Genomic DNA, 20,936 nt, shown 5'->3' on the forward strand with positions numbered 1-20,936 from the left:
ACAATTGTGGTGTAATTGCAATTTCAGCTAACAATGCTGCTGTAATTGTTATTATAATTGACCCTGGGTCCACTTTGTTGACGGTGGCGGACCGACCCGTCAGCAAATCCTGCATTGGTGCATGGCCACGTGTCTAAGCAGAGCCCCCTCAATGATTCACCGTCAAGGATTAACTAAGAGTCAATTAATTAAATAGGAATTGGACAAACACCCCAGCTGGACCGTCCTGAAAAATGTCTTGAGACCCGTTAAGGCTTTCAAGATAAATAAAGGGCATTATTAGTATTGATTTTCAATTTGTGAAGTGTTGCTGACACTGCAGCAAATGACAGAGAGTATATATTACATAGATGGTGCTGTCTGTTTTTGCAATATGTGTATAAAATTCTGTGCTCAAGCACAGGGCTCTCTCAGCGCTAAATCAGGTCATGTGCAGACGGGCGCTGGAGCCAGAGATAGGCAATGACGAGCTATGCAGAGAGACCTCGAGCGAGACACAGATGTAAAGAAAGACAGATGGAGAGAGGTTCATGCAGACATACAAGCAACGAGAGATAACGGCAAGTAAGTTGTGGTGATGTCACCACAGGTGTTGTTACCAGGATAGCTGTGCTTAGAGGCCACGTGGAGTTTCTAAAGACTCGATCGTAGGTCACGGGACAGACCAGGGTGTTATGGGTTAATTGACTGAGTTGACTCGCACATGCACCACTAAGCTATGTGGACGTCACTCCTTTGCCTTACTTTGGTGCTGGAGGAAATGTGCTTCCCACTGCCCAGTAGTGTTCTTCACGAGCCCCCATCAATTTGGACAGAAACCACTAGTGCCAGGTGTCTGCAAGTCGACGTAGCTCCAGTTCCTTCTGCACCAAATCATCGTAGAGATGCGCACAGACAGACACAGATGTTCAGAGGGTGAGAGATGCATCTTTGGGAGCCTCAAAACACGTGGAATCCCTGTGTATGTACACGTGTTGCACATGGTGCATGAAGTCTGCCCTATCTAAAAGCCCCATCAGTGATGTCCATTGACATACCCAAAAATTTCCCCCAGTGCTACCACCGTGTTGACAGCACCAGCAGCATTTGCGCACACTCTTGGCCCAAGGCATTTCTGACGTCTCTGCATATATAGCTGTTGTTTGACACGAATTACTGCCCTTGTTTTGTGGAGGCTTCTGGACACCCAAGTTACCTTTTTTCATATATATTGTCGGTGCGACGGGTAAATCCCAGCGGCGGTGCAGCGCGGGAGATGCCCGCGCTGCACTTGCGCGGTGCGCATGCAAACCGACGTGCCATTGCGCGATCTGGCAGAGGCTTTAGACGATTTGCGGCGCGACGTCGGCGCCGTGGCGTGCTGGTTGGGCTCGTGTTATATTATGTTGATGCTGGTTAACTATATTGCTAATTGGCACGGATGGGAGGCATTGTAGTTAAATTATTAGTATATCTGTCCACACCAACAAATTCTGAGGGCGCGCCATCTCTCGCTCTCATCATTGTCACGGTGAAGGTGGTGGTAGCAGCGGCAGCGGCGTTATTGCGCGCGGCGTACTGAGCGGTTCCCACGGCAGATTTATGTTGATAGACTAAATGAGTGGATTTTTTAAAGGATGAAGCCACCTCTGGGGCTAAGCAGACATCAACTAAGTAAGCACATTCAACTGTTCTTTTTCAGGTTTAACTTTGCCTGATCGGAGGAAGATAATTTTCTCACCCTATCTGTGCAAAGGGAAGCTGGCTTATTTGTTTTTTTTTTTGTAACCAGTGAGGAATCGTTTTCTTATCCCATTCCAATTGTGCTGTCAGCATTGAGACAAAGACATTTCTGTTGGGAATGCTTGCCGAATGCATCTCATTTCTCGGCGCCTGTCGACACTCTCCTCGACTTCTGAGCGCTTGTCCATCCCTTACACAACACCAGAAATCTCTGCAACACACAACGACACACGTGGTTCCTGGGGCTCCTGCATCACTTCTGGCCAAGCAGAGTTTTTGCATGGTTTATTTTTCCTTCTGGGGTCTGCTCACCCATGCATTTTGACAGCCCCTGCATCGGGAGAATTCCAGTTTTTTTGCAAGGAAATGACCTGCCAGAGGGATTTTACAGAGACGATCTTAAGGCATGGGCTGTCAAAGGAGGTATTACACCTGCTGCTGTGGTCAAAGGAGACAGTCCAATTGGACTGTGCTCAGCAGCCAATGGGCAGAGTCACCCAGGTAGAATCAGCACCTGGGGCATGCAGGAACCGATTGGTGCAGTTGGATACGTACGTTGCGAAATAAATTATACATAAAACCAGTGGCGCACATATCCATAATCGTTGGGGAAAAAACATGAGAGGAGCTTTTATTTTGTGGCTGTTAAGGCTGAGGTAATCAACTTGCCACACCTGAGAAATCCAGTTTTAATCGCAGGCGCATGAAACCCGGATCCGAACCCAGCGTTTTCAGTGGTGCTCGGACACGGTATTACCCCCTCCCCCCTCACTCCTCTTCCCCCCCTTCCCCAATCCAGATGGCCACTTCGGCACCAACACTTTCTAAAAAAAAAAACACTCAAGGTTGCACAACACGGACAGCGCCGGCTCCCGGAGGGTCATTTTCCCAATTTAGTTTTGAAGCGTGCTCGAAGCTGCAGTGGTGCAGCGTGGCCCTGGCACCGATGAAATGGGTTGCATTAAGGTTGAAGGTTTGTGAGGCTTCGCAATAGACCGATGGTCCCTGCGCGGGGGTGGGGGCGCGTGCTGCCGTTTACACTGCACGTCGGCCATCTGCGCCGCGGACACAAACGCAACATTGTACGGGTGGCAGTGCGAACTGAATGTAAATAATGTTCAGCCCGTTTGCTAAAATCTACTGCTGGCTAAAGGACATGCCCACGACGTGTGCATCGTAGCGGTTGGCGCGATGCATCGTGAACCCGGTGACCCGAGTTTGATCCCCAGCCACGGCTCATGTCGTCGGCGAGTGATGTCCAAACTGGTCCTGGGCCCCCCCCCCCACGCCAACCCACACTGACCACCGTGGTGCAGTATGGTAAGAAAAAAATCCCCGCTACCAAAAGAAAGTGCTGCAAATTACTACATATAAAGCTCAACTCAAAAATAAAACAGCACCATTTTCGTAGACGTTTGTCTGTCTCAGGCTGTCTGACAAGAGAGTGACTATAATCCTGCATCTGTCCGCAATTTTAAAGATTTGTTTTGTTTAAATAATTAATCTAGCGTAAGACCTGTGTTGGGCAGCAAGGAACACATGGCCAAGGGGTGCATCTATGATCTGACAGTTTTTATTTGCTGGTAATGTCTTCATTTAATATGCTCCTGTTCTTTTTGCCTTCTGAATGAAGGAAATCCCCAGTGAGTCTCATTATTATTATTTTTTTCAATAGGATTCTACTAGGTTGTCACAGAAGGTGGTGATGATAGCTGCTCTGTTAATTCAAGTTGAGTAATTTTTCAGATTAAATGTTCTAATTTTACAAATCTGCACCACGCGGCCGGCATACGATGGCGTCTTGCACTGTGAAGCACACGGCACGTAGTATGTCATGGTTTATATACACGCTGTAGTAATCAGGGCCGCCGCTGAGATGTTGCACCAGGCGAGGTGTGAACTACAGGAGGTCGTGGGTTCGATCCCTATCCTGACGGCACCTGTATATTTGAAGTTTTCATGTCTCTCTCTCCATGAGGTCGCGAGGATTTTTCTCCGGGTCCTCCGGTTTTTCCTTTCTTCATTTAGAATAAACATGCTCTTAAAGTATTTTGGCTACTATAAATTTGCATGTGATGATAAGCCACTTCGTTGAACTATTATTTGTAATAGCCAGGTTGCTTCTGAAAAAGAGCTATACAGCTCAGTGGGCCTTACCTGGTAAAATAACAAAAAAGGTTTAAGTGATGAACGAGCTGCAGCTGAACCACGTCACCGCCCCTGCTGCTTAACTGAGCTCACTGGACCCGTGCTTGTGTCTCGCTGGCGGCGGTGGCGTTGTGTGTCTGACCGCGGGCTGCGAGCAGGCGAGGTGAATGGGGAGGAGACGCCGGAGAGGAAACCCAAGGCAGAGGAGAACGGAGAAGAGGATGACGGAGACTACCACCGCACGGACGAGCAGGTGTGATGCTCGCTTTCCCGGCACCTCCACCACACGCCGTTCTCTCCGCGCTGTCTCAGTTTCTCCATCTCTCACAAAAGCCTCAGAACATCAGGATGCATGACGGCTGCATTTGTATCTGGTAGCTTGTTCCCCTGCAATGCACCAGGGTGGCAAAAGTGATTGGGCTCAGACCTCACCGCCACATCTGACCAGGGTGGCAGGCGGCAAACACAACGAGGAGCAGCCCAGTGATTTGGAGAACTATTTATTTTCATTTATTATTGGTAGCTGATTATGTACATAAGATGCTGTCACATTTAGATGCTTTATTTACGTCCATTTTGTTTTGGTAATTGGCCTTAAAATTGCCCGAGTGTGTCATGGCGTTAAGCAGCGAGTGAGGAGGGAGAGAAGCTTCCAGGTCAGTGTTCATTTTGTCATTGTTTTTACTTTAGTCGCAATGTTAGTTGAGTCAACGACAATGTGTCCAGCATTTGTCGAGGCTCAGTGTGTGGGTTTCATGGAGTCAATCTCTTAGTCGAGTAGACCAAAACAATCACACATTGAGTCGGTGTGAGAGGCATGCTATTCTATCCCCACAATATGAAACAGGTAAACCAATCGGTGAACTCAGTAAATATTTTAGCCAATTATACACACGTATAGCCAATTACCATTTTTGGTCTCGCTCGGTGCACTGCGGTCTCTAATAACGCTTCTAAATTATTTCAGCATACGTCTTCATTCAGTCTCGTTAATTCCCTCTCCTCATAGTCGCGCTTTGGTCTGTGTTGGGCAATCGTGGTCATCGTCACTCATGCCTGATGAGATTCATCCACGCACAGTCATCGTCATCCAAGATGAAAAGCAATTTAGTTGACATCGTCACAAATGTCGTGTACAAATAAGTGCCCCCACGGTCTGTGTGGTCACATGACCCACGAATTCCGCCTCCCGTCGGCAGGTGAGCGTGTGCCTGGAGTGTCACAGCGGCAAGCTGAAAACCCTCAAGCGCAAATGGATTCGCTGTTCGTCACAGGCCACAGTTCTGCATCTCAAGAAGTTTCTCGCCAAGAAACTCAACCTCCCCTCCTTCAACGAGGTGAGTAAGGGTTGCGCGGCATCACTTCGTGATCCCAGACGGGGTGGGGAACGGAAAACTGTTAAGTGCCCAATGCTCGCCCCCATTACTGGGAGGGAATGCTCGAGTGAAATCCAGCAGCGTGGTGTCCGCATTGGCAACACGTCACGACGGCGCGTTTAGGCGCTAACGTGTAGAACAACATTTCCCCAGCAGATGCGTTATTGCCCGCAAACGGCACGCCGGTGGTGATTGTTATTGACTGGAGTGTCACTGAACCCAACATGGCCGTGGCGCCGCGGTTCCCTCCACGCCTCGTGGTCTCATTACGGCACCGCCACCTGCCCTGTTGCGGACACAATGGCGGTCGTTTCGGTAATTGGGCCGAGGCATGCAGGGGAAATCCGAGCAATTAAGCAGGAGAGGGGGACGAATTACAGAACAACGGAGCTTAAAGGCTTGCTTACTAATCCCATCGTGGCTTAAGAGGTGTTGCGTTCTCGGCATGACAGGAACAAAGTTGTGGTCGGAGTTTTTTGGTTGGAGTCTTATTTTGTCTGCACGTCACTCTCACATGGAGCATGTCACACAGCGCGAGTTCAGGAAGATGCAGTCCATAAAATTAACCGACTCTTCTCTTGTAGCCATGAAACCACATCACACCAATAGCCTCATCCCTCCACAGACTCTCAACCCAATTCCAGGGAAATTTCCAGATCGCACTCGCTGTCATCAAGATTATCCGTGGACTTGACCCGACTCACTTATCCCTTGTCATCTATCTACCCCCAGTTCCTGAACTCTCCCTACCGCTCCCCTTTCATCTCACTCTGCTCTCCTCCACAAACTCCAAGGCTCCAGCAACCAAAGCTTTTTCTCGAAGTTCCAAGTTAACCTTTGGTGGGAGGTCGCTCATTCTCCTCAGCTGCCTCAGTAGTCTATAAAAAAAACTTCAACTTTCACAATTTTTATTTTTACCAAGTAAGGCCCATTGAGCTATATAACTTTTTTCAGAAGCAACCTGGCCACAAATGATAGCTCAATGAAGTGGCTTATTATCTGGAAATGTATAGCAGCGAAACGATCTAAACCAGAGGACCTGGAGAAAAATCCACGTGACTACGGGGAGAACATGCAAACTCTATATATACAGGTGTCAGGGTTGGGATTGAACCCACAACCTCCTTTATACCAGGTGAGGTAGTTAACATCTCACGACTGTGGCGAGATGAAAGAATTGGGGTTTACCGACCCCGGATAGTCTTCAGCCTAGATTTCCCTTCTGCCACCCATGCAGTGCTTTTGTCTCCCTGCACCTTTTCAAGTCCAGGCTCAAAAGCTTTCCTTTTCTCCCTGCCTATGACTACCTCTCTATAAAATAAGCATATGCACTGATTCTGTAAGGCATGTTGAGATGCCATCGCATTTAGACGCCGTATATCAATCCACCATTGTATTGTGGTTTTTGTGGCTGTCTTGACATGTGCTTGAGCATTGTCATTGAGAAAAATGACTTCAAAGTCCCTCTCTCAAGTGCTCAGCCGTAGCGCTTTAGTGGCATCGACGTGTTGACGTCGTGAAGTGTAACGTAGCGATGGTACAGCTATGTCACCAGAGTACAATCCTGGAATTTTCTGACCGTAACTTTAAATGCTTTTTTTTGTTACTCCCTAACGAAGATTTAAAGTCACGTTCAACAGGCCTAGACGCAGGCCGTGCAGTGTGGCCACTCGACAAGATATACTTGTTTCTCTCGTTGCGAATTCCTTTTATAAATTGCCTTACAGCCATCCTTAACGTGCTACGATAATGTATTGATTGCTTTATTAGGACATTAATCAATAAGCCCAGACAGAATTTGTTTTATCCACCTTTGCCTGTATATATAGTATATATATCTGACCAACTTGAAGGTAAATCAATTATTGATTGAGAGCAATGCCAATCAATTCCGGCCAATTGGTCGATTATAATTAACGAGCAACAATCAAACCTATCCGTGCACGCATGAAAAATCTAGAACGTGCTGTGCGATCATCCATTACAATTATCCAGACTGACTCGAATCAATTAGTGATTTTCATACTTGAGCGGTAGTGCAGTAGGTAGCGCACTGCACTATGAACCCGGCGACCCGAGTTCGATTCCTGCTCACGACCAATAACAGTGGCAAATGTTTGGAACCATTCATGGGCCTCTACGAGGTCGACTCAGCCTTAAGTGAGTAAATATCGGCACTGGGGAGGCAAAAAGGTGGCTGCCGTGCCGGCTTAAATAGGTGCACTGAGTCTGTATGTCTGTAGGTGGATCTTTGTCCGTGTATCTGTATAGCTGTGTGTACCTATACCCCAGTGGTTCTAACACTTTGCTACAATCCTCGTTACCTGGGTTTAATTCACAACCACTGGCAGCATCAGTAGCACATGACACCTGAACTTCGATGTCCGGTAGGCCAACTCAGACACAAGTCAATATGTGGTGCATTGTATAAACGCCAGCGCTGGGAAGACGAAGGCGGTCGGATGTGACCACACCACCCGCCCCAGTAAATTCCATATCTCGAACAGCACCTGCTCGCGTGGTTCTGTATGATTTAACGTGACATTTTTTTGTGTTAATGGCACGTACAATGCACTCCTGGATGATGGTCTGCCCACTCCAATTGTGGGCCGTGAGGGCTGTTTGTGACCATACTTCACGCTAGTGTCCCAGGCATTATGAGAATCATTTAACTGATTTTCAGTAAAAAATAACATTTTAATTTGTATCCTTATTGTGTAATTGTTATTTATTTATTTTACATTGTGCATTGTTAAATATATAATTATTGTTCCCGTGAAAAGTCAATATATATGCTCTGGCTTCCGGAGTGCTGTGTCCTTGCTCAATCCTGGCCCAGACTGGCTCACCAACTCCAAAAGCACATGGTTAGTGCAGGTTGGTAATGGTGGGGAGCACAGACTCAGAAGCATATAAATACGGACAATAATGGATTTTGCTTTTGCACTGCTAGGGTTTTTTGTATTATTTGTTGTAACTCACTGACGCGCCCCAACTGGACATCTTTGAAAAAGAGCTTCATAGCTCATCGGATTCCTCCAATATAAAGAATCTCTGGTTCTGCTTCAATGCCCTCTACTGCCCGACACGTAGCCCTGCCAGCCAAACGACGACCTGGCGCATTCTGGGTGATGTGGCCAGAGGTGTTTATATCGCTGGGTAAACACATGGCTTACAAGCTCGTCGTGGGAGTGGAGAAGGAGGCACCGCGCTGAGCGGTGATAGAAATGGCGCTGGCACTGTGCCGCTCCGTGCCGCTCTGCGCGTGCCCGTGAGCCACGTTCCGATTGAATGTGGTCGTAATTGAAGAGCGACGGTTTTGGCTTGAGGAGAAGAGCATGTGTCTGGCCCTCCCCCCACCTCCCCCCCCCACTCCCTCTTTTGCCACTGTCCCCACAGCTCGACATCCTGTGTAACGAGGAAATCCTGGGCAAGGACCACACACTTAAATTCGTCGTCGTGACACGCTGGAGGTTTAAGGTAACTGGCACGGCAGAGACGATGATAATGATGATGATAATGATGATGACAACGGCAATGAACTTTCACGGCTGGGTTGGACACCCTGATTGGGGTACTAAACTGGCAATCTGAAAGTTGTGATACCACCGCTGCGTAGGTTTTCGCTGCTGTGCACTTCTCCGATGTGTTTTCTGGTTGTGCCGCGTGTTATTTGGCACCAATGTCCGACATTTTGCTCCACATGTCGGGCAATAAATTACTCAAATAATGGGATAGCTCAGCTCCAGTGTTATCCTGTGACGTGCCCGACTGCACTTACCTGAGTCCGCTGGACCGGAGAGAGGACTGGTGGTCATGGTGGCGGCGGTGGTGGTGGCGGCGTGGTCATAAGTCTGTCCAGCTGGGGGCGCCACCGCCTGCGTTATTGTTCCCCCCAGTCGAAGGCGCCGGGTGCTCGGCTCTCGCCATGCCCTGTGGTGAGCTCGCGTGAGGCGGCCATGCCGCCGCCGACGACTCTCGGCAACTGCTGCCAGAGAGGCTGCAGAGCACCGAGGAGCGAAGTTGGCTGTGTCAACGTTCCATTGATTCCAATGGGTTCCAACGGTCGCGATGTGTGAATTAAATCGTTCGCGAGAGCATAGATTTTTTCGGTATGCTAAATTATATGAAAATGAGACGCTGATTTTACATTGAGGTTAATGCCACGCACAACACTGTCCAGACGAGATTGATGAAAGGAGAACCAATGCAAATTAGATAGTAAAACATTTATTGAATACAGGAATTTATTTTGTAATGAGGAATTTGTTTTTTTTAATCACGACCTAACGATCTGCAATTGTGACGATTCATTGAACAGTTCTGGGGGTGAATCCTTGGGATGCCTCACAGAATCAATGGCACGGAAAGCTGAAGGTGCAAACTATGGGCTGCAAAATCAGTGGCGCGGCACATTCACGAACGCAGCAGCTGCGAGTCAAGGTTCTAAATGAGGTGCAGAGCCAGGAGTCTAGGTTCTAAACGAGGTGCAGAGGCTGGAGTCTAGGTTCTAAACGAGCTGCAGAGCCAGGAGTCTAGGTTCTAAACGAGGTTCAGAGCCAGGAGTCTAGGTTCTAAACGAGGTGTAGAGCCAGGAGACTAGGTTCTAAACGAGGTGCAGAGCAGGAGTCTAGGTTCTAAACGAGGTGTAGAGCCAGGAGTCTAGGTTCTAAATGAGGTGTAGAGCCAGGAGGCTAGGTTCTAAATGAGGTGAAGAGCCAGGAGTCTAGGTTCTAAATGAGGTGTAGAGCCAGGAGTCTAGGTTCTAAACGAGGTGCAGAACCAGGAGTCTAGGTTCTAAACGAGGTGTAGAGCCAGGAGACTAGGTTCTAAATGAGGTGTAGAGCCAGGAGTCTAGGTTCTAAACGAGGTGCAGAACCAGGAGTCTAGGTTCTAAATGAGGTGCAGAGCCAGGAGTCTAGGTTCTAAACGAGGTGCAGAACCAGGAGTCTAGGTTCTAAACGAGGTGCAGAACCAGGAGTCTAGGTTCTAAACGAGGTGTAGAGCCAGGAGACTAGGTTCTAAATGAGGTGCAGAACCAGGAGTCTAGGTTCTAAACGAGGTGCAGAACCAGGAGACTAGGTTCTAAATGAGGTGTAGAGCCAGGAGTCTAGGTTCTAAACGAGGTGCAGAGCAGGAGTCTAGGTTCTAAACGAGGTGTAGTGCCAGGAGTCTAGGTTCTAAACGAGGTGCAGAACCAGGAGTCAAGGTTCTAAACGAGGTGTAGAGCCAGGAGTCTAGGTTCTAAACGAGGTGCAGAGCCAGGAGTCTAGGTTCTAAACGAGGTGCAGAGCAGGAGTCTAGGTTCTAAACGAGGTGCAGAACCAGGAGTCAAGGTTCTAAACGAGGTGTAGAGCCAGGAGTCTAGGTTCTAAACGAGGTGCAGAGCCAGGAGTCTAGGTTCTAAACGAGGTGCAGAGCAGGAGTCTAGGTTCTAAACGAGGTGCAGAACCAGGAGTCAAGGTTCTAAATGAGGTGTAGAGCCAGGAGTCTAGGTTCTAAACGAGGTGTAGAGCCAGGAGTCAAGGTTCTAAACGAGGTGCAGAGCCAGGAGTTTAGGTTCTAAATGAGGTGCTGAGCAGGAGTCTAGGTTCTAAATGAGGTGCAGAGCCAGGAGTCTAGGTTCTAAACGAGGTGCAGAACCAGGAGTCTAGGTTCTAAACGAGGTGTAGAGCCAGGAGTCTAGGTTCTAAACGAGGTGCAGAGCCAGGAGTCTAAGTTCTAAAGGAGCTGCAGAACCAGGAGTCTAGGTTCTGAACGAGGTGCAGAGCCAGGAGTCTAGGTTCTAAATGAGGTGCAGAGCCAGGAGTCTAGGTTCTAAATGAGGTGCAGAGCCAGGAGTCTAGGTTCTGAACGAGGTGCAGAACCAGGAGTCTAGGTTCTGAACGAGGTGCAGAACCAGGAGTCTAGGTTCTAAATGAGGTGCAGAGCCAGGAGTCTAGGTTCTGAACGAGGTGCAGAGCCAGGAGTCTAGGTTCTAAATGAGGTGCAGAGCCAGGAGTCTAGGTTCTGAACGAGGTGCAGAGCCAGGAGTCTAGGTTCTGAACGAGGTGCAGAACCAGGAGTCTAGGTTCTGAACGAGGTGCAGAACCAGGAGTCTAGGTTCTAAATGAGGTGCAGAGCCAGGAGTCTAGGTTCTGAACGAGGTGCAGAGCCAGGAGTCTAGGTTCTAAATGAGGTGCAGAGCCAGGAGTCTAGGTTCTGAACGAGGTGCAGAGCCAGGAGTCTAGGTTCTAAATGAGGTGCAGAGCAGGAGTCTAGGTTCTGAACGAGGTGCAGAGCAGGAGTCTAGGTTCTGAACGAGGTGCAGAGCAGGAGTCTAGGTTCTAAACGAGGTGCAGAACCAGGAGTCTAGGTTCTAAACGAGGTGCAGAGCAGGAGTCTAGGTTCTGAACGAGGTGCAGAACCAGGAGTCTAGGTTCTGAACGAGGTGCAGAGCAGGAGTCTAGGTTCTAAACGAGGTGCAGAGCAGGAGTCTAGGTTCTGAACGAGGTGCAGAACCAGGAGTCTAGGTTCTAAACGAGGTGCAGATCCAGGAGTCTAGGTTCTAAATGAGGTGCAGAGCCAGGAGTCTAGGTTCTAAACGAGGTGCAGAACCAGGAGTCTAGGTTCTAAATGAGGTGCAGAGCCAGGAGTCTAGGTTCTAAACGAGGTGCAGAGCCAGGAGTCTAGGTTCTAAACGAGGTGCAGAGCAGGAGTTTAGGTTCTAAACGAGGTGTAGAACCAGGAGTCTAGGTTCTAAATGAGGTGCAGAGCCAGGAGTCTAGGTTCTAAACGAGGTGTAGAACCAGGAGTCTAGGTTCTAAACGAGGTGTAGAACCAGGAGTCTAGGTTCTAAACGAGGTGCAGAGCCAGGAGGCTAGGTTCTAAACGAGGTGTAGAACCAGGAGTCTAGGTTCTAAACGAGGTGTAGAACCAGGAGTCTAGGTTTTAAACGAGGTGTAGAACCAGGAGTCTAGGTTCTAAACGAGGTGCAGAGCAGGAGTCTAGGTTCTAAACGAGGTTCCATGATTAAAACTTAAACGTTGAGGTATAAAAACCAGCTCACGAAACAAGAGAAAGAAGGGAAACGTCCATGTGCCTCAAAAGACATGCAGCACATGCTTCAGAATGTTCCATCTCCTAATGGCTTACGTGCAGAATGTTAAATGTGTTTGTGTGTGCATGTGGGCGTGTGTGGAGAGCATGAGTAGAGTGATTAGCACGCTGCGCTATGAACTCGGCAACCCGCGTTCAATTGTCGTGAACAGCACTTGCCGCAACAATGTATAAAAGGCTACAAGGGGGTCTTTGACATTGTAGTGTGTGTGCGCGGGCTTACGGTCAAGCAGATTTTTTAAATCTGGTAGCTCTTCGCTAGACCTCTGTGACCTGGGCTGTTGGACACGAGTTTGAATCTTTGTCAATGAGAAAAGACTGTAAATCCCCCAGTTGCATCGCTTCAGCATCCACTCGCCCGTTATCTCTCATCCATTCAACAAACCTCATTACGGACAGTGGTTTGAATGATGTGGTTGCATCGTTGGGGGTTTCGGGAAAGACATCAAGAAGAAAGCCTCACGATTCTTGAGTGAACTTCAGCAGCGCGTGACCGAAGCGTGTGAAGCGATCACAGCCCAGAGGTCGGCGGGCACCAGGGAGGTCCCTCTCCACCACGGCAGACTTGCGGAGGGCTTCAGGGATGAGGGACTCGCCTGATAAAATATTTGTGCTGACAAATGCGCACGCGTGCGCTCGTGTGCGCGTGGAGTTTTATCTCGGGGAAGCGGCGCTGCAGTGGATAGCGCACTGCGCTACGAACCTGGTGACCCGGGTTCGATTCACGGTTAGCATAGGTGATGACTTTCTCAACCAGTCCTGGGCCTCCCCTAGGTTGACTCAGCCTTATTTGAGTATCTGGTGTGGTGTGTAAAATATCAGCATTTGGGAGACAAAGGCGGCCGGGCGTGATTCTGGCCACGCCACCCCATCACGTGTCATGTCGGCCTTCATGTGCTCGCTAATAGCACTTCCCCTGACAGTCTGTGAAAAGCTATGTGGGGCATCTTTGTCTTTGTCATTTTATTGACTCAGCTGGAGTTGCTGGCTTAATTATAATTGTTTAATAATAGGATGATATCTTGCTGTGAGCTCACAGCATTGCTGATGGCTGTGATTGAAAGTACTTTATGTTTTTTATTAACGAAGTTTGATTTTGGTGTCGGACAACCTGAGACCGAGCTTAGGGACCCGGCAGCAAGATAACTTCTCGATTGTCGGGTTTGGGTTAATCTCTCTTCCTTAATTCTGCATGTTCTAGGGGTTTTTTTGCCGAATACATTCCGACTGTGGCTTCAGTCACGTCACAAAAGGGGATACACATTACATCCACAACTCTCACGGGCTCCAGGGCGCCGCACCACACGGTGTCTGAGCACAGACCCGGAAGTCGACTTCATAGAGCTACTTCTGCATTTCCTTCAATAGGCCTCTCTCTATCCACACTAGTGGGGATATGCGTTGTATGTCCTGCAAAGGGCATTCGTTGTGTGGAAACAATGACAGCATTTGTAATGCTCGGTGCTTACGTTTTGCCAAATTAAGTGAACAACCAAATTTGAGAGGATGTTTGGTTTATTTGGCAGCAGCCATTGGTGACCAGGGCTGAGACCATAGACTCACCGCACTTGATGACCCGGACTTTATCTGTGCCGGTAAGGGAGGCACAGTGAACTCAGCAGCACTTGTACAAGGACAGCAAGCGATTGAGACCCGGATTTAAATCCAAGGTCCTGGCATCTCTGACAACGATTCTAGCCTCGCGAGCCCCCCCACCCCTCCCCCCGGCCACCTCTCGGTCTGCGTGGTTTTGTTCACGGTGCTAATTGTTCTTGTCATTGTTGTGGCCGTGCGCAGAAATCTCCTCTCTTGTTACACTACCGGCCGAAGATGGAGCTGCTGTGAGGGCAAGGGACATGCCTCGTCGTCGTCGCAGCAGCAAGCTCGCGTCTGGCCGGTCGTTTGTTTGTATGTACAATGTACGGAGTGACTGTGTGAATAGGTATGCGTGTGTTTGCGTTTGTATGATTGGGCATGAGGGGGAGCGTGTGTGTGTGCGCGCGTACTTTCGTTCCGGTTATATATTTCTTTGCACGCGTGCCTGCGCGTGAACGTGAACAACAATCCAGCATTGCCCTCCTTCCACGGTGCTCACAGATACCAAATGACGCTCGCTGTGTTCGCCTCCCCTCTCTCGTCCGTCTTTCCGACACGTCCACGGCCGCTCTCATGGCATCCATCGCGGCGTCCCGTTTTATTTTATTTTGATCCTCGCGATCATTCGTTTGCGTTTTCAAGTACGTGACTGGGGGGAGGATGGGGGTGGATACCCTTGGTGCGTACGTTTATACGCTGCTGCTGCTGTTGCTGTGCCGTTTGTTATCTTGTGATATTCACAAAACGCAAAAAAACGCGCGAGAGTCCGGGGTTTGTTTGAATGTGGATGTCAGAACCCCCAACACTACTTACTACTACTACAACTACAACGGAACCTGGGCGGGTGCGCAGCGGTGACTCGTCACGCGCGGGGTGCTTTCAGCTGCAGAACCGTGTGTCCCCCGACTCAAAAAGAGCACAAATGTTTTGGGGAAATGTTTATTATCTCTCGTTCTTTTATTTTGCAAATGAGGCGGCACGCTGCGATCGTCGACAGGCGTTGGGGGGGGGTAGAACGCTGTAGGGATAATTACTCACAGCGACTGGCAATTTCTTGTCACACCTAAAACTGTTCGGTTCTATGAAAATAATTTTCTAAAAAAACTTACATAACAAAAATAGCCCCCCCCCCCCCTACCTAATATTTCATGTTCACATTTTTCTATTTAAAGGTCGGGGAGGGGGCGAGGGGGGGATCTAACTACGAAGCAGTGTTTTTGCGAAGCGGCGCGCGTCTTCCCCAGTTGCGGGGACGAATGTCCTTGAGCCACGGCTACAAAGGTGGGGGGGGCGGGTGCAGGGGGACAGCGCTGGCAGCAGCAACTCCCGCCGGACGGAGTTCGCGATTGAGTCTCCTTACCCGTGCTTCTTCCCAAGCAATGGCGATGAAGCTCGTGGAACGCACGGCCCTGATGTGGCCCGGGGTAGCCCAGTAGTGGTGGCGGTAGTCGTGGCCGGCGCTACTGATGATTATCAGAGTACACGCGGCCGGCGAGGCCTGAGCTGCTTGCTCTGAGCCCCGCGCGCCCGGCAGTCGGCCATCACATCTTCAAAATAGGCCAGATCACCGATGGCCGTACGGAAATTCAGTCCTGGAAATTAATCAGGCAAGTAATGATTTCCCCCCCCCCTCCACCCGGCACGTGATGAATTAGTACTGGTGCGGCAACGTGATTCAAAACAAGAATCGATCTCTTTTCTTTTATATTGCGATGCACACCGTATCTGACATACAGCGTATGTACGAATTTTAATTAAGTGATTATTCTTGCATGCACAATTCGCCGCGTGTTTCGCGAGCATAATAACTTATTTCAGTTGACGGTTTGACGCATCGTTGCGTGCTTGCCGAAAACGTCCTTAATCACCGTTGAATTGGTTCCTGTGCAACACACCTGATCCAGACCGAGACGCTGCTCACTGGCGAGATACGGTACACACCGCGATTCAGAAACTGTAAAGAGTCTCACCACGACTGCATCTCGGGACCTCGGGACATTCGACGGCGGAAGCGGGAGTTGAGATGTCCGGCTGTCGCGGGGATTGCATTATGCGACAGGGAAACTGTCACCGCCCACCGCTCTCTCGTCCCCGTCCGCGCTGATAGCACGGTCGCGATGCACGGTGACTCGCGAGTGCATTAGCGGTCAAAGAGCACATCTCTCCCTGTTGCGTCATCGCCACCAGTTTGTCGGCTAGCGTTCGCGGGCGTCTCGGGCAACGCCTACGCCGCCCGCAATGCACAACGCAGTACTGCGGGAGGCACCGCGCAAAAGATTTCTCATCCCAAGTCTGGCTGATGGCTCTCGCCCACCGTGAAATTTGCTCGCCGCTGTATTTTATTTGGGCAGCCACGCACAATGAGCCACCTCGTCTCGGGAGAATGTGAAACTGGAGCCGCTCGGCACCGGGCGAAGGGGGGTCACCGCATCGTCGTTGGAACGAGGCAAGGCGCTCCTCTCCGCCCGTTGTCCGTTCCCTTTAAAGTGAGCGGCACCTGTGGTCACGGTGGGCAAACCCCTTGGGCGTCACGCAGAACCTGTGTTAGTGGGGAGTCCGCCCGCGCCCGCAGGGAGCACTGCGTGATAGTTGGTCCTGCTCACTGAAATATTTCAGCGCAAATCAGATCTCAGAATTATGCGCCACGTTCACCGTCCAGTCTCATCGCTCTCTGTCCTTGGAATGGAGGAGCTTTTCTATTGGCACTGACTGCTGTTGCTGCCTCGGTGGTTGGAGATGATAATTAGGTGGACGAGTGGGAATGGCAGAGGGTGGAGGTTGACGACAGCTTAAAGTGTATATTACCGCTTTCCCTCTTCTCGATCTGTTCTCAAGCGCCTTCTCTCCCCCCCCCCCCCCTAGTGTGTCACAATTCCCCCATGCCTGCAGCCCATTAACTGTCTGCTCGTACTTGAGATACAAACATCTCGACGGGTCCCGTCAGGGCTGTGTGTTTATAACACTATTTTACGCTCGCATTAACGGAAGAGACACTTCGTGTTCGCACTAACTCTGCTCGTTTCCAAACAGTCCCAGACGTCTCTCCATCTTACTCGGGATCGCCCCCTCTTCACGATTAATCGCGAGGGCTTCGCGTGAGCCGAATAACTGGGAGAGCCGTCTCTCGGGGCCGATATAAACCAGCTGTGATGTTTGCACTATCGTTCAACTCGGCCCCACTCCTGGCTCCCCGCAGTATTGCGCCGTGTCGTCTTCTCTCGGTGTTAATGGTGCATTGTGAAATTAGAGGGGGAAATGTATTGGGGGAAAACGTTTGATTTTTGTACAGACCCACATAGTATATAAATATGTATATTCTGACCTTTGGCTTTCTGCAAAAATGCCATTTGTATCATGGGAGTATTCAGGTTTGGAAACCTTTTTATTTTAGTTTATATACAAAGTGCTTCATACCAACTTGAGAGCCACGCTAGGAATGAACATTTCAGGCAGCCATCGCTTGCGATCTATTTATTTGATGGAACATGCGATGACTGGAATTCGTGACCATTTACCCGCGTATTGACTGTGGACGGATTAATGATAATGTCAATTGTATTCAGCTGACCGCCGCAGCAATTCCACGGCACCCAGAGGGCAGCAGGCTTTTATCATTTGCTCATAATTGCCCGTAATTGCGTGAACAGCGCCACGGCTTGATCGCGCTGGTGCCGGTACGGATTTAAAAGGACGGGCGATCGCAAGCCAGCGGTTTCGCCCACTGATCTCCGGGGCTTGTGACGAGACGAAGCGGCGTCGATGGGCCGAGATCCTGTCGATAGAATTGGATTTTTCTCTGCGCTCACTGGTGCTCGTGGCTGACGAATGAGCGTGGGAGAAGGGTAACCAGCATGGAAGAGAGCGAGCGGGGGGGTGTCGCGCTGCACGCGGTAGTCAGGGCTCTCGGTGCTAGCCAGGGCTTGTGTGACGAGGCGGTGGCTCCCCTGTCGCTACTTCATCCGTAGCCTTGTGTCCAGGTATTGTGTGCCCCCAACTTCTCCCTCAGTGTAACCGCTGCCAACTTTAAAGGAAGACGCAGCCCAAAAAACATGTACTCACAGCTCTTCTTTCGTAGATGCACACCTGGACCGTGCATCTCGGGCAGTCCGGCGTGAATTTGAAGCTTCGTTGATCCGTCAGCTTGTGTCATCTGAGCGACCTAAACGCTTTTGTGCTGTTCATAAATAAATAAATAACCCCTACATCTCCCTGACCCCATGGGGGTCTTGCCGAAGAGGGCGCCGGCTCACCGATCCGTGAGCCAAGCGCGGGGCGGCTGCCCAGGCTCCAGTGACCCCTGACCTTGAGTGGACCCTGCTCATCGCCCTCAATCGCACACGTGATCTTTGGGGCAGCACCCAACGTCTTTTTATCGAACCCGGCGAGCTAACGATTTGAGCCGGATTTCTCTTGATTGAAACAAAAAAATGTAAACCTAAATAAAAAAAAGGAACAACAAAACAAAGCAAAAAGCACATCATGAATTCATACCCATAATTTTTACTTTTTTTTTACTTTCGTGCTTTCGCCATGGCATGGTTTACGAGGTTCTGGTCATGGACGTTTGCCGCGGCAGCTTATTCGTCCGCATTTCCGAGCGAGAGAGAGCGAACGAGCGAGAAACATCCTGCCCCACCACCCGTGGTGCCGGGTGCAGGCCTCCCCCGCCGATGCGATCATTCCACCTAATAGAATTCGCACTGGGCTACCGCAAACCACGAGATGCCTTTCGTACCCCTTGTTGGGATCCTATTTGTGCATCGACTAAACATGCCGGGGCTGTTGGCTGCCTGATTTCAGAGCGTCGCGTGCGGGGGGCTGTGTGTGGAGCCTCTTTTGGCGAGGGCATCGCCGCCACTCGGTGTTGGTTCGCTGTACCGCGGGGCGCGTGTATGCAAGAGTTGAACGTCGATCGGCAGCACCCCCCCCCCCGCCACCTTGCGTCTTGAGCCCGGAGCAGCAAGCATCAAGGTCCCCTTCGCGTCAGATTGCAGGTGGTGCATGCCAGGTGTTGTAAATTTGTACGTTATTTAATTTTGAAATTGTCTGTAGCTGATACCTCAATCAGAAGTTTTTTTTGTAATATACATATTAGTGAGATTGCACTATTGAATGATTTCCCAAACTTATGATTTTTATGTTAAAGTCAAAAATATAATATAAATAGGAGATACTTGTGAAAGATCTTATAAGGTGGTGGTATATAACGGTGAGGTATATGCGATAAAATAAAAACACATCTTGGTGCTGCATTCAGGCTCCCTCCGTTTTGTAACTCTGGGCTTTTATTTTGGAGGGGGAGCGCATCATTAACGATGGTTAATCTCATTTCTGGTGGCTCCTTTATACGAAAAAATACCGCATGAGTTCTCTCACTCTGTCTCTGTCAACGAAAACCCTCGTTAAGGCCGCTGGGTAATTGAGTACCCATCGTGACGTATATGAGAAACCAGGCTGCTCCTACTTCCTCTTGACCCAAAATTCCCAGAATCCTCTCTTTCTTCTCCCGCGATATTTGCTCCTTGGTCTCCTCTTGGCAGCCGCCAACAGCAACACAAGAAGATGTCACGTTATTTTTCACGACTTCAACTTTTTCTACTTGCAAACTGTGTGTGTTCAGGGAACAAAGTCTGATCAATAAAAATAAAACACTCGTGCTTTTATTTGCTCTGATATCGATCTGAAAAAATAATTGCAAAGAATATGTATAAATGTCTTGGAGCATCATTGACTACAATTAAAAACGGAATGAGAATTATGTAATAACAAAAATAAATAACTATTTTACACTGTTTTACGAATATATTTCTGGTTTCATTTTTGAAATCATTTTCTCAAGTTTTTGTATTCTTTGGTTTCATGTCGGGCGGAGGGGAGATGATGCGTGAACAATTTACATGGCCAAAGCCATCTCTGCAGTCTCTCTCGCTCCGTTGCGAGCTCAACTTTTATACCAGCCGGCAATTCCTTACGCAGCGTTGGCGTCCTTATCCTGCAGTGGGGTCTCGGCCACGTGCGTGTGTGCGACGCTACGTGGGAGACCACGCGTGTGTGCGTGCGTGCGACGCTACGTGGGAGACCACGCGTGTGTGCGTGCGTGCGTGCGACGCTACGTGGGAGACCACGCATGTGTGCGTGCGTGCGATGCTACGTGGGAGACCACGCGTGTGTACGTGCGTGCGACACTACGTGGGAGACCACGCGTGTGTACGTGCGTGCGACGCTACGTGGGAGACCACGCGTGTGTGCGTGCGTGCGACGCTACGTGGGAGACCACGCGTGTGTACGTGCGTGCGACGCTACGTGGGAGACCACGCGTGTGTGCGTGCGTGCGACGCTACGTGGGAGACCACGCGTGTGTGCGTGCGTGCGACGCTACGTGGGAGACCACGCGTGTGTGCGTGCGTGCGATGCTACGTGGGAGACCACGCGTGTGTACGTGCGTGCGACGCTACGTGGGAGATCACGCGTGTGTACGTGCGTGCGACGCTACGTGGGAGACCACGCGTGTGTGCTTGCGTGCGACGCTACGTGGGAGACCACGCGTGTGGAAGACCGCGCGTGTGTGCGTGTGTGCGTGTGTGCGTGTGTGCCTGTGTCGTGTGAGTGTCGCCCGGGTGCTGTTTGTGCAAGCCATTTATTTATATTCGTAAGTTATGCTTGTGACGCTCTGGGTTAGTCTCGCGGTGTTCGGTGTTTTTGCCTGTTGGGGGGTCGAGGCGGTGGTCGCGTTGGTGGCTTGTCCTTCGTTCTGAGTAGACTCGCTTTAGACGTGCCGCTGGCGAAATGTGCACAAACCGTTCTAGAGAAGCGAGACGCTAAGGGGCGGGGGGGGGGGACTAAAAACCGAAATCACAATTAGGTTACGTTCGAGAGAGGTAAAACAAACTTTACAAAAGCGTAAATAGAGAGGGAGAGTGTCATATGTACTATTGTACAGCTGTGTGAGATGGCGCGAGTGGTGACATGAAGTGCATTAATTGTGTTGATGCTCGG

General features: G+C 49.9%; 1 protein-coding gene across 2 annotated transcripts in view; it reads left to right on the top strand.

Annotated features, from left to right (window-relative positions):
- PCGF3 (polycomb group ring finger 3) overlaps positions 1-19,520 on the top strand; it is a 39,501-nt gene extending 19,981 nt beyond the window's left edge. For both annotated transcript variants that reach the window (XM_078861339.1, XM_078861340.1), the window contains exons 6-9: positions 4,029-4,123; positions 5,070-5,207; positions 8,646-8,726; positions 14,142-19,520. In XM_078861339.1, coding sequence (XP_078717465.1) covers positions 4,029-4,123; positions 5,070-5,207; positions 8,646-8,726; positions 14,142-14,189 — 362 coding nt within the window. In that variant the 3' untranslated portion in view covers positions 14,190-19,520. The remainder of the gene's footprint in view (positions 1-4,028; positions 4,124-5,069; positions 5,208-8,645; positions 8,727-14,141) is intronic.
- Positions 19,521-20,936: the final 1,416 nt, after the last annotated feature.

This window comes from Lampetra fluviatilis, chromosome 12 (assembly GCF_964198595.1).
Source record: "Lampetra fluviatilis chromosome 12, kcLamFluv1.1, whole genome shotgun sequence".
NCBI lineage: Eukaryota > Metazoa > Chordata > Hyperoartia > Petromyzontiformes > Petromyzontidae > Lampetra > Lampetra fluviatilis.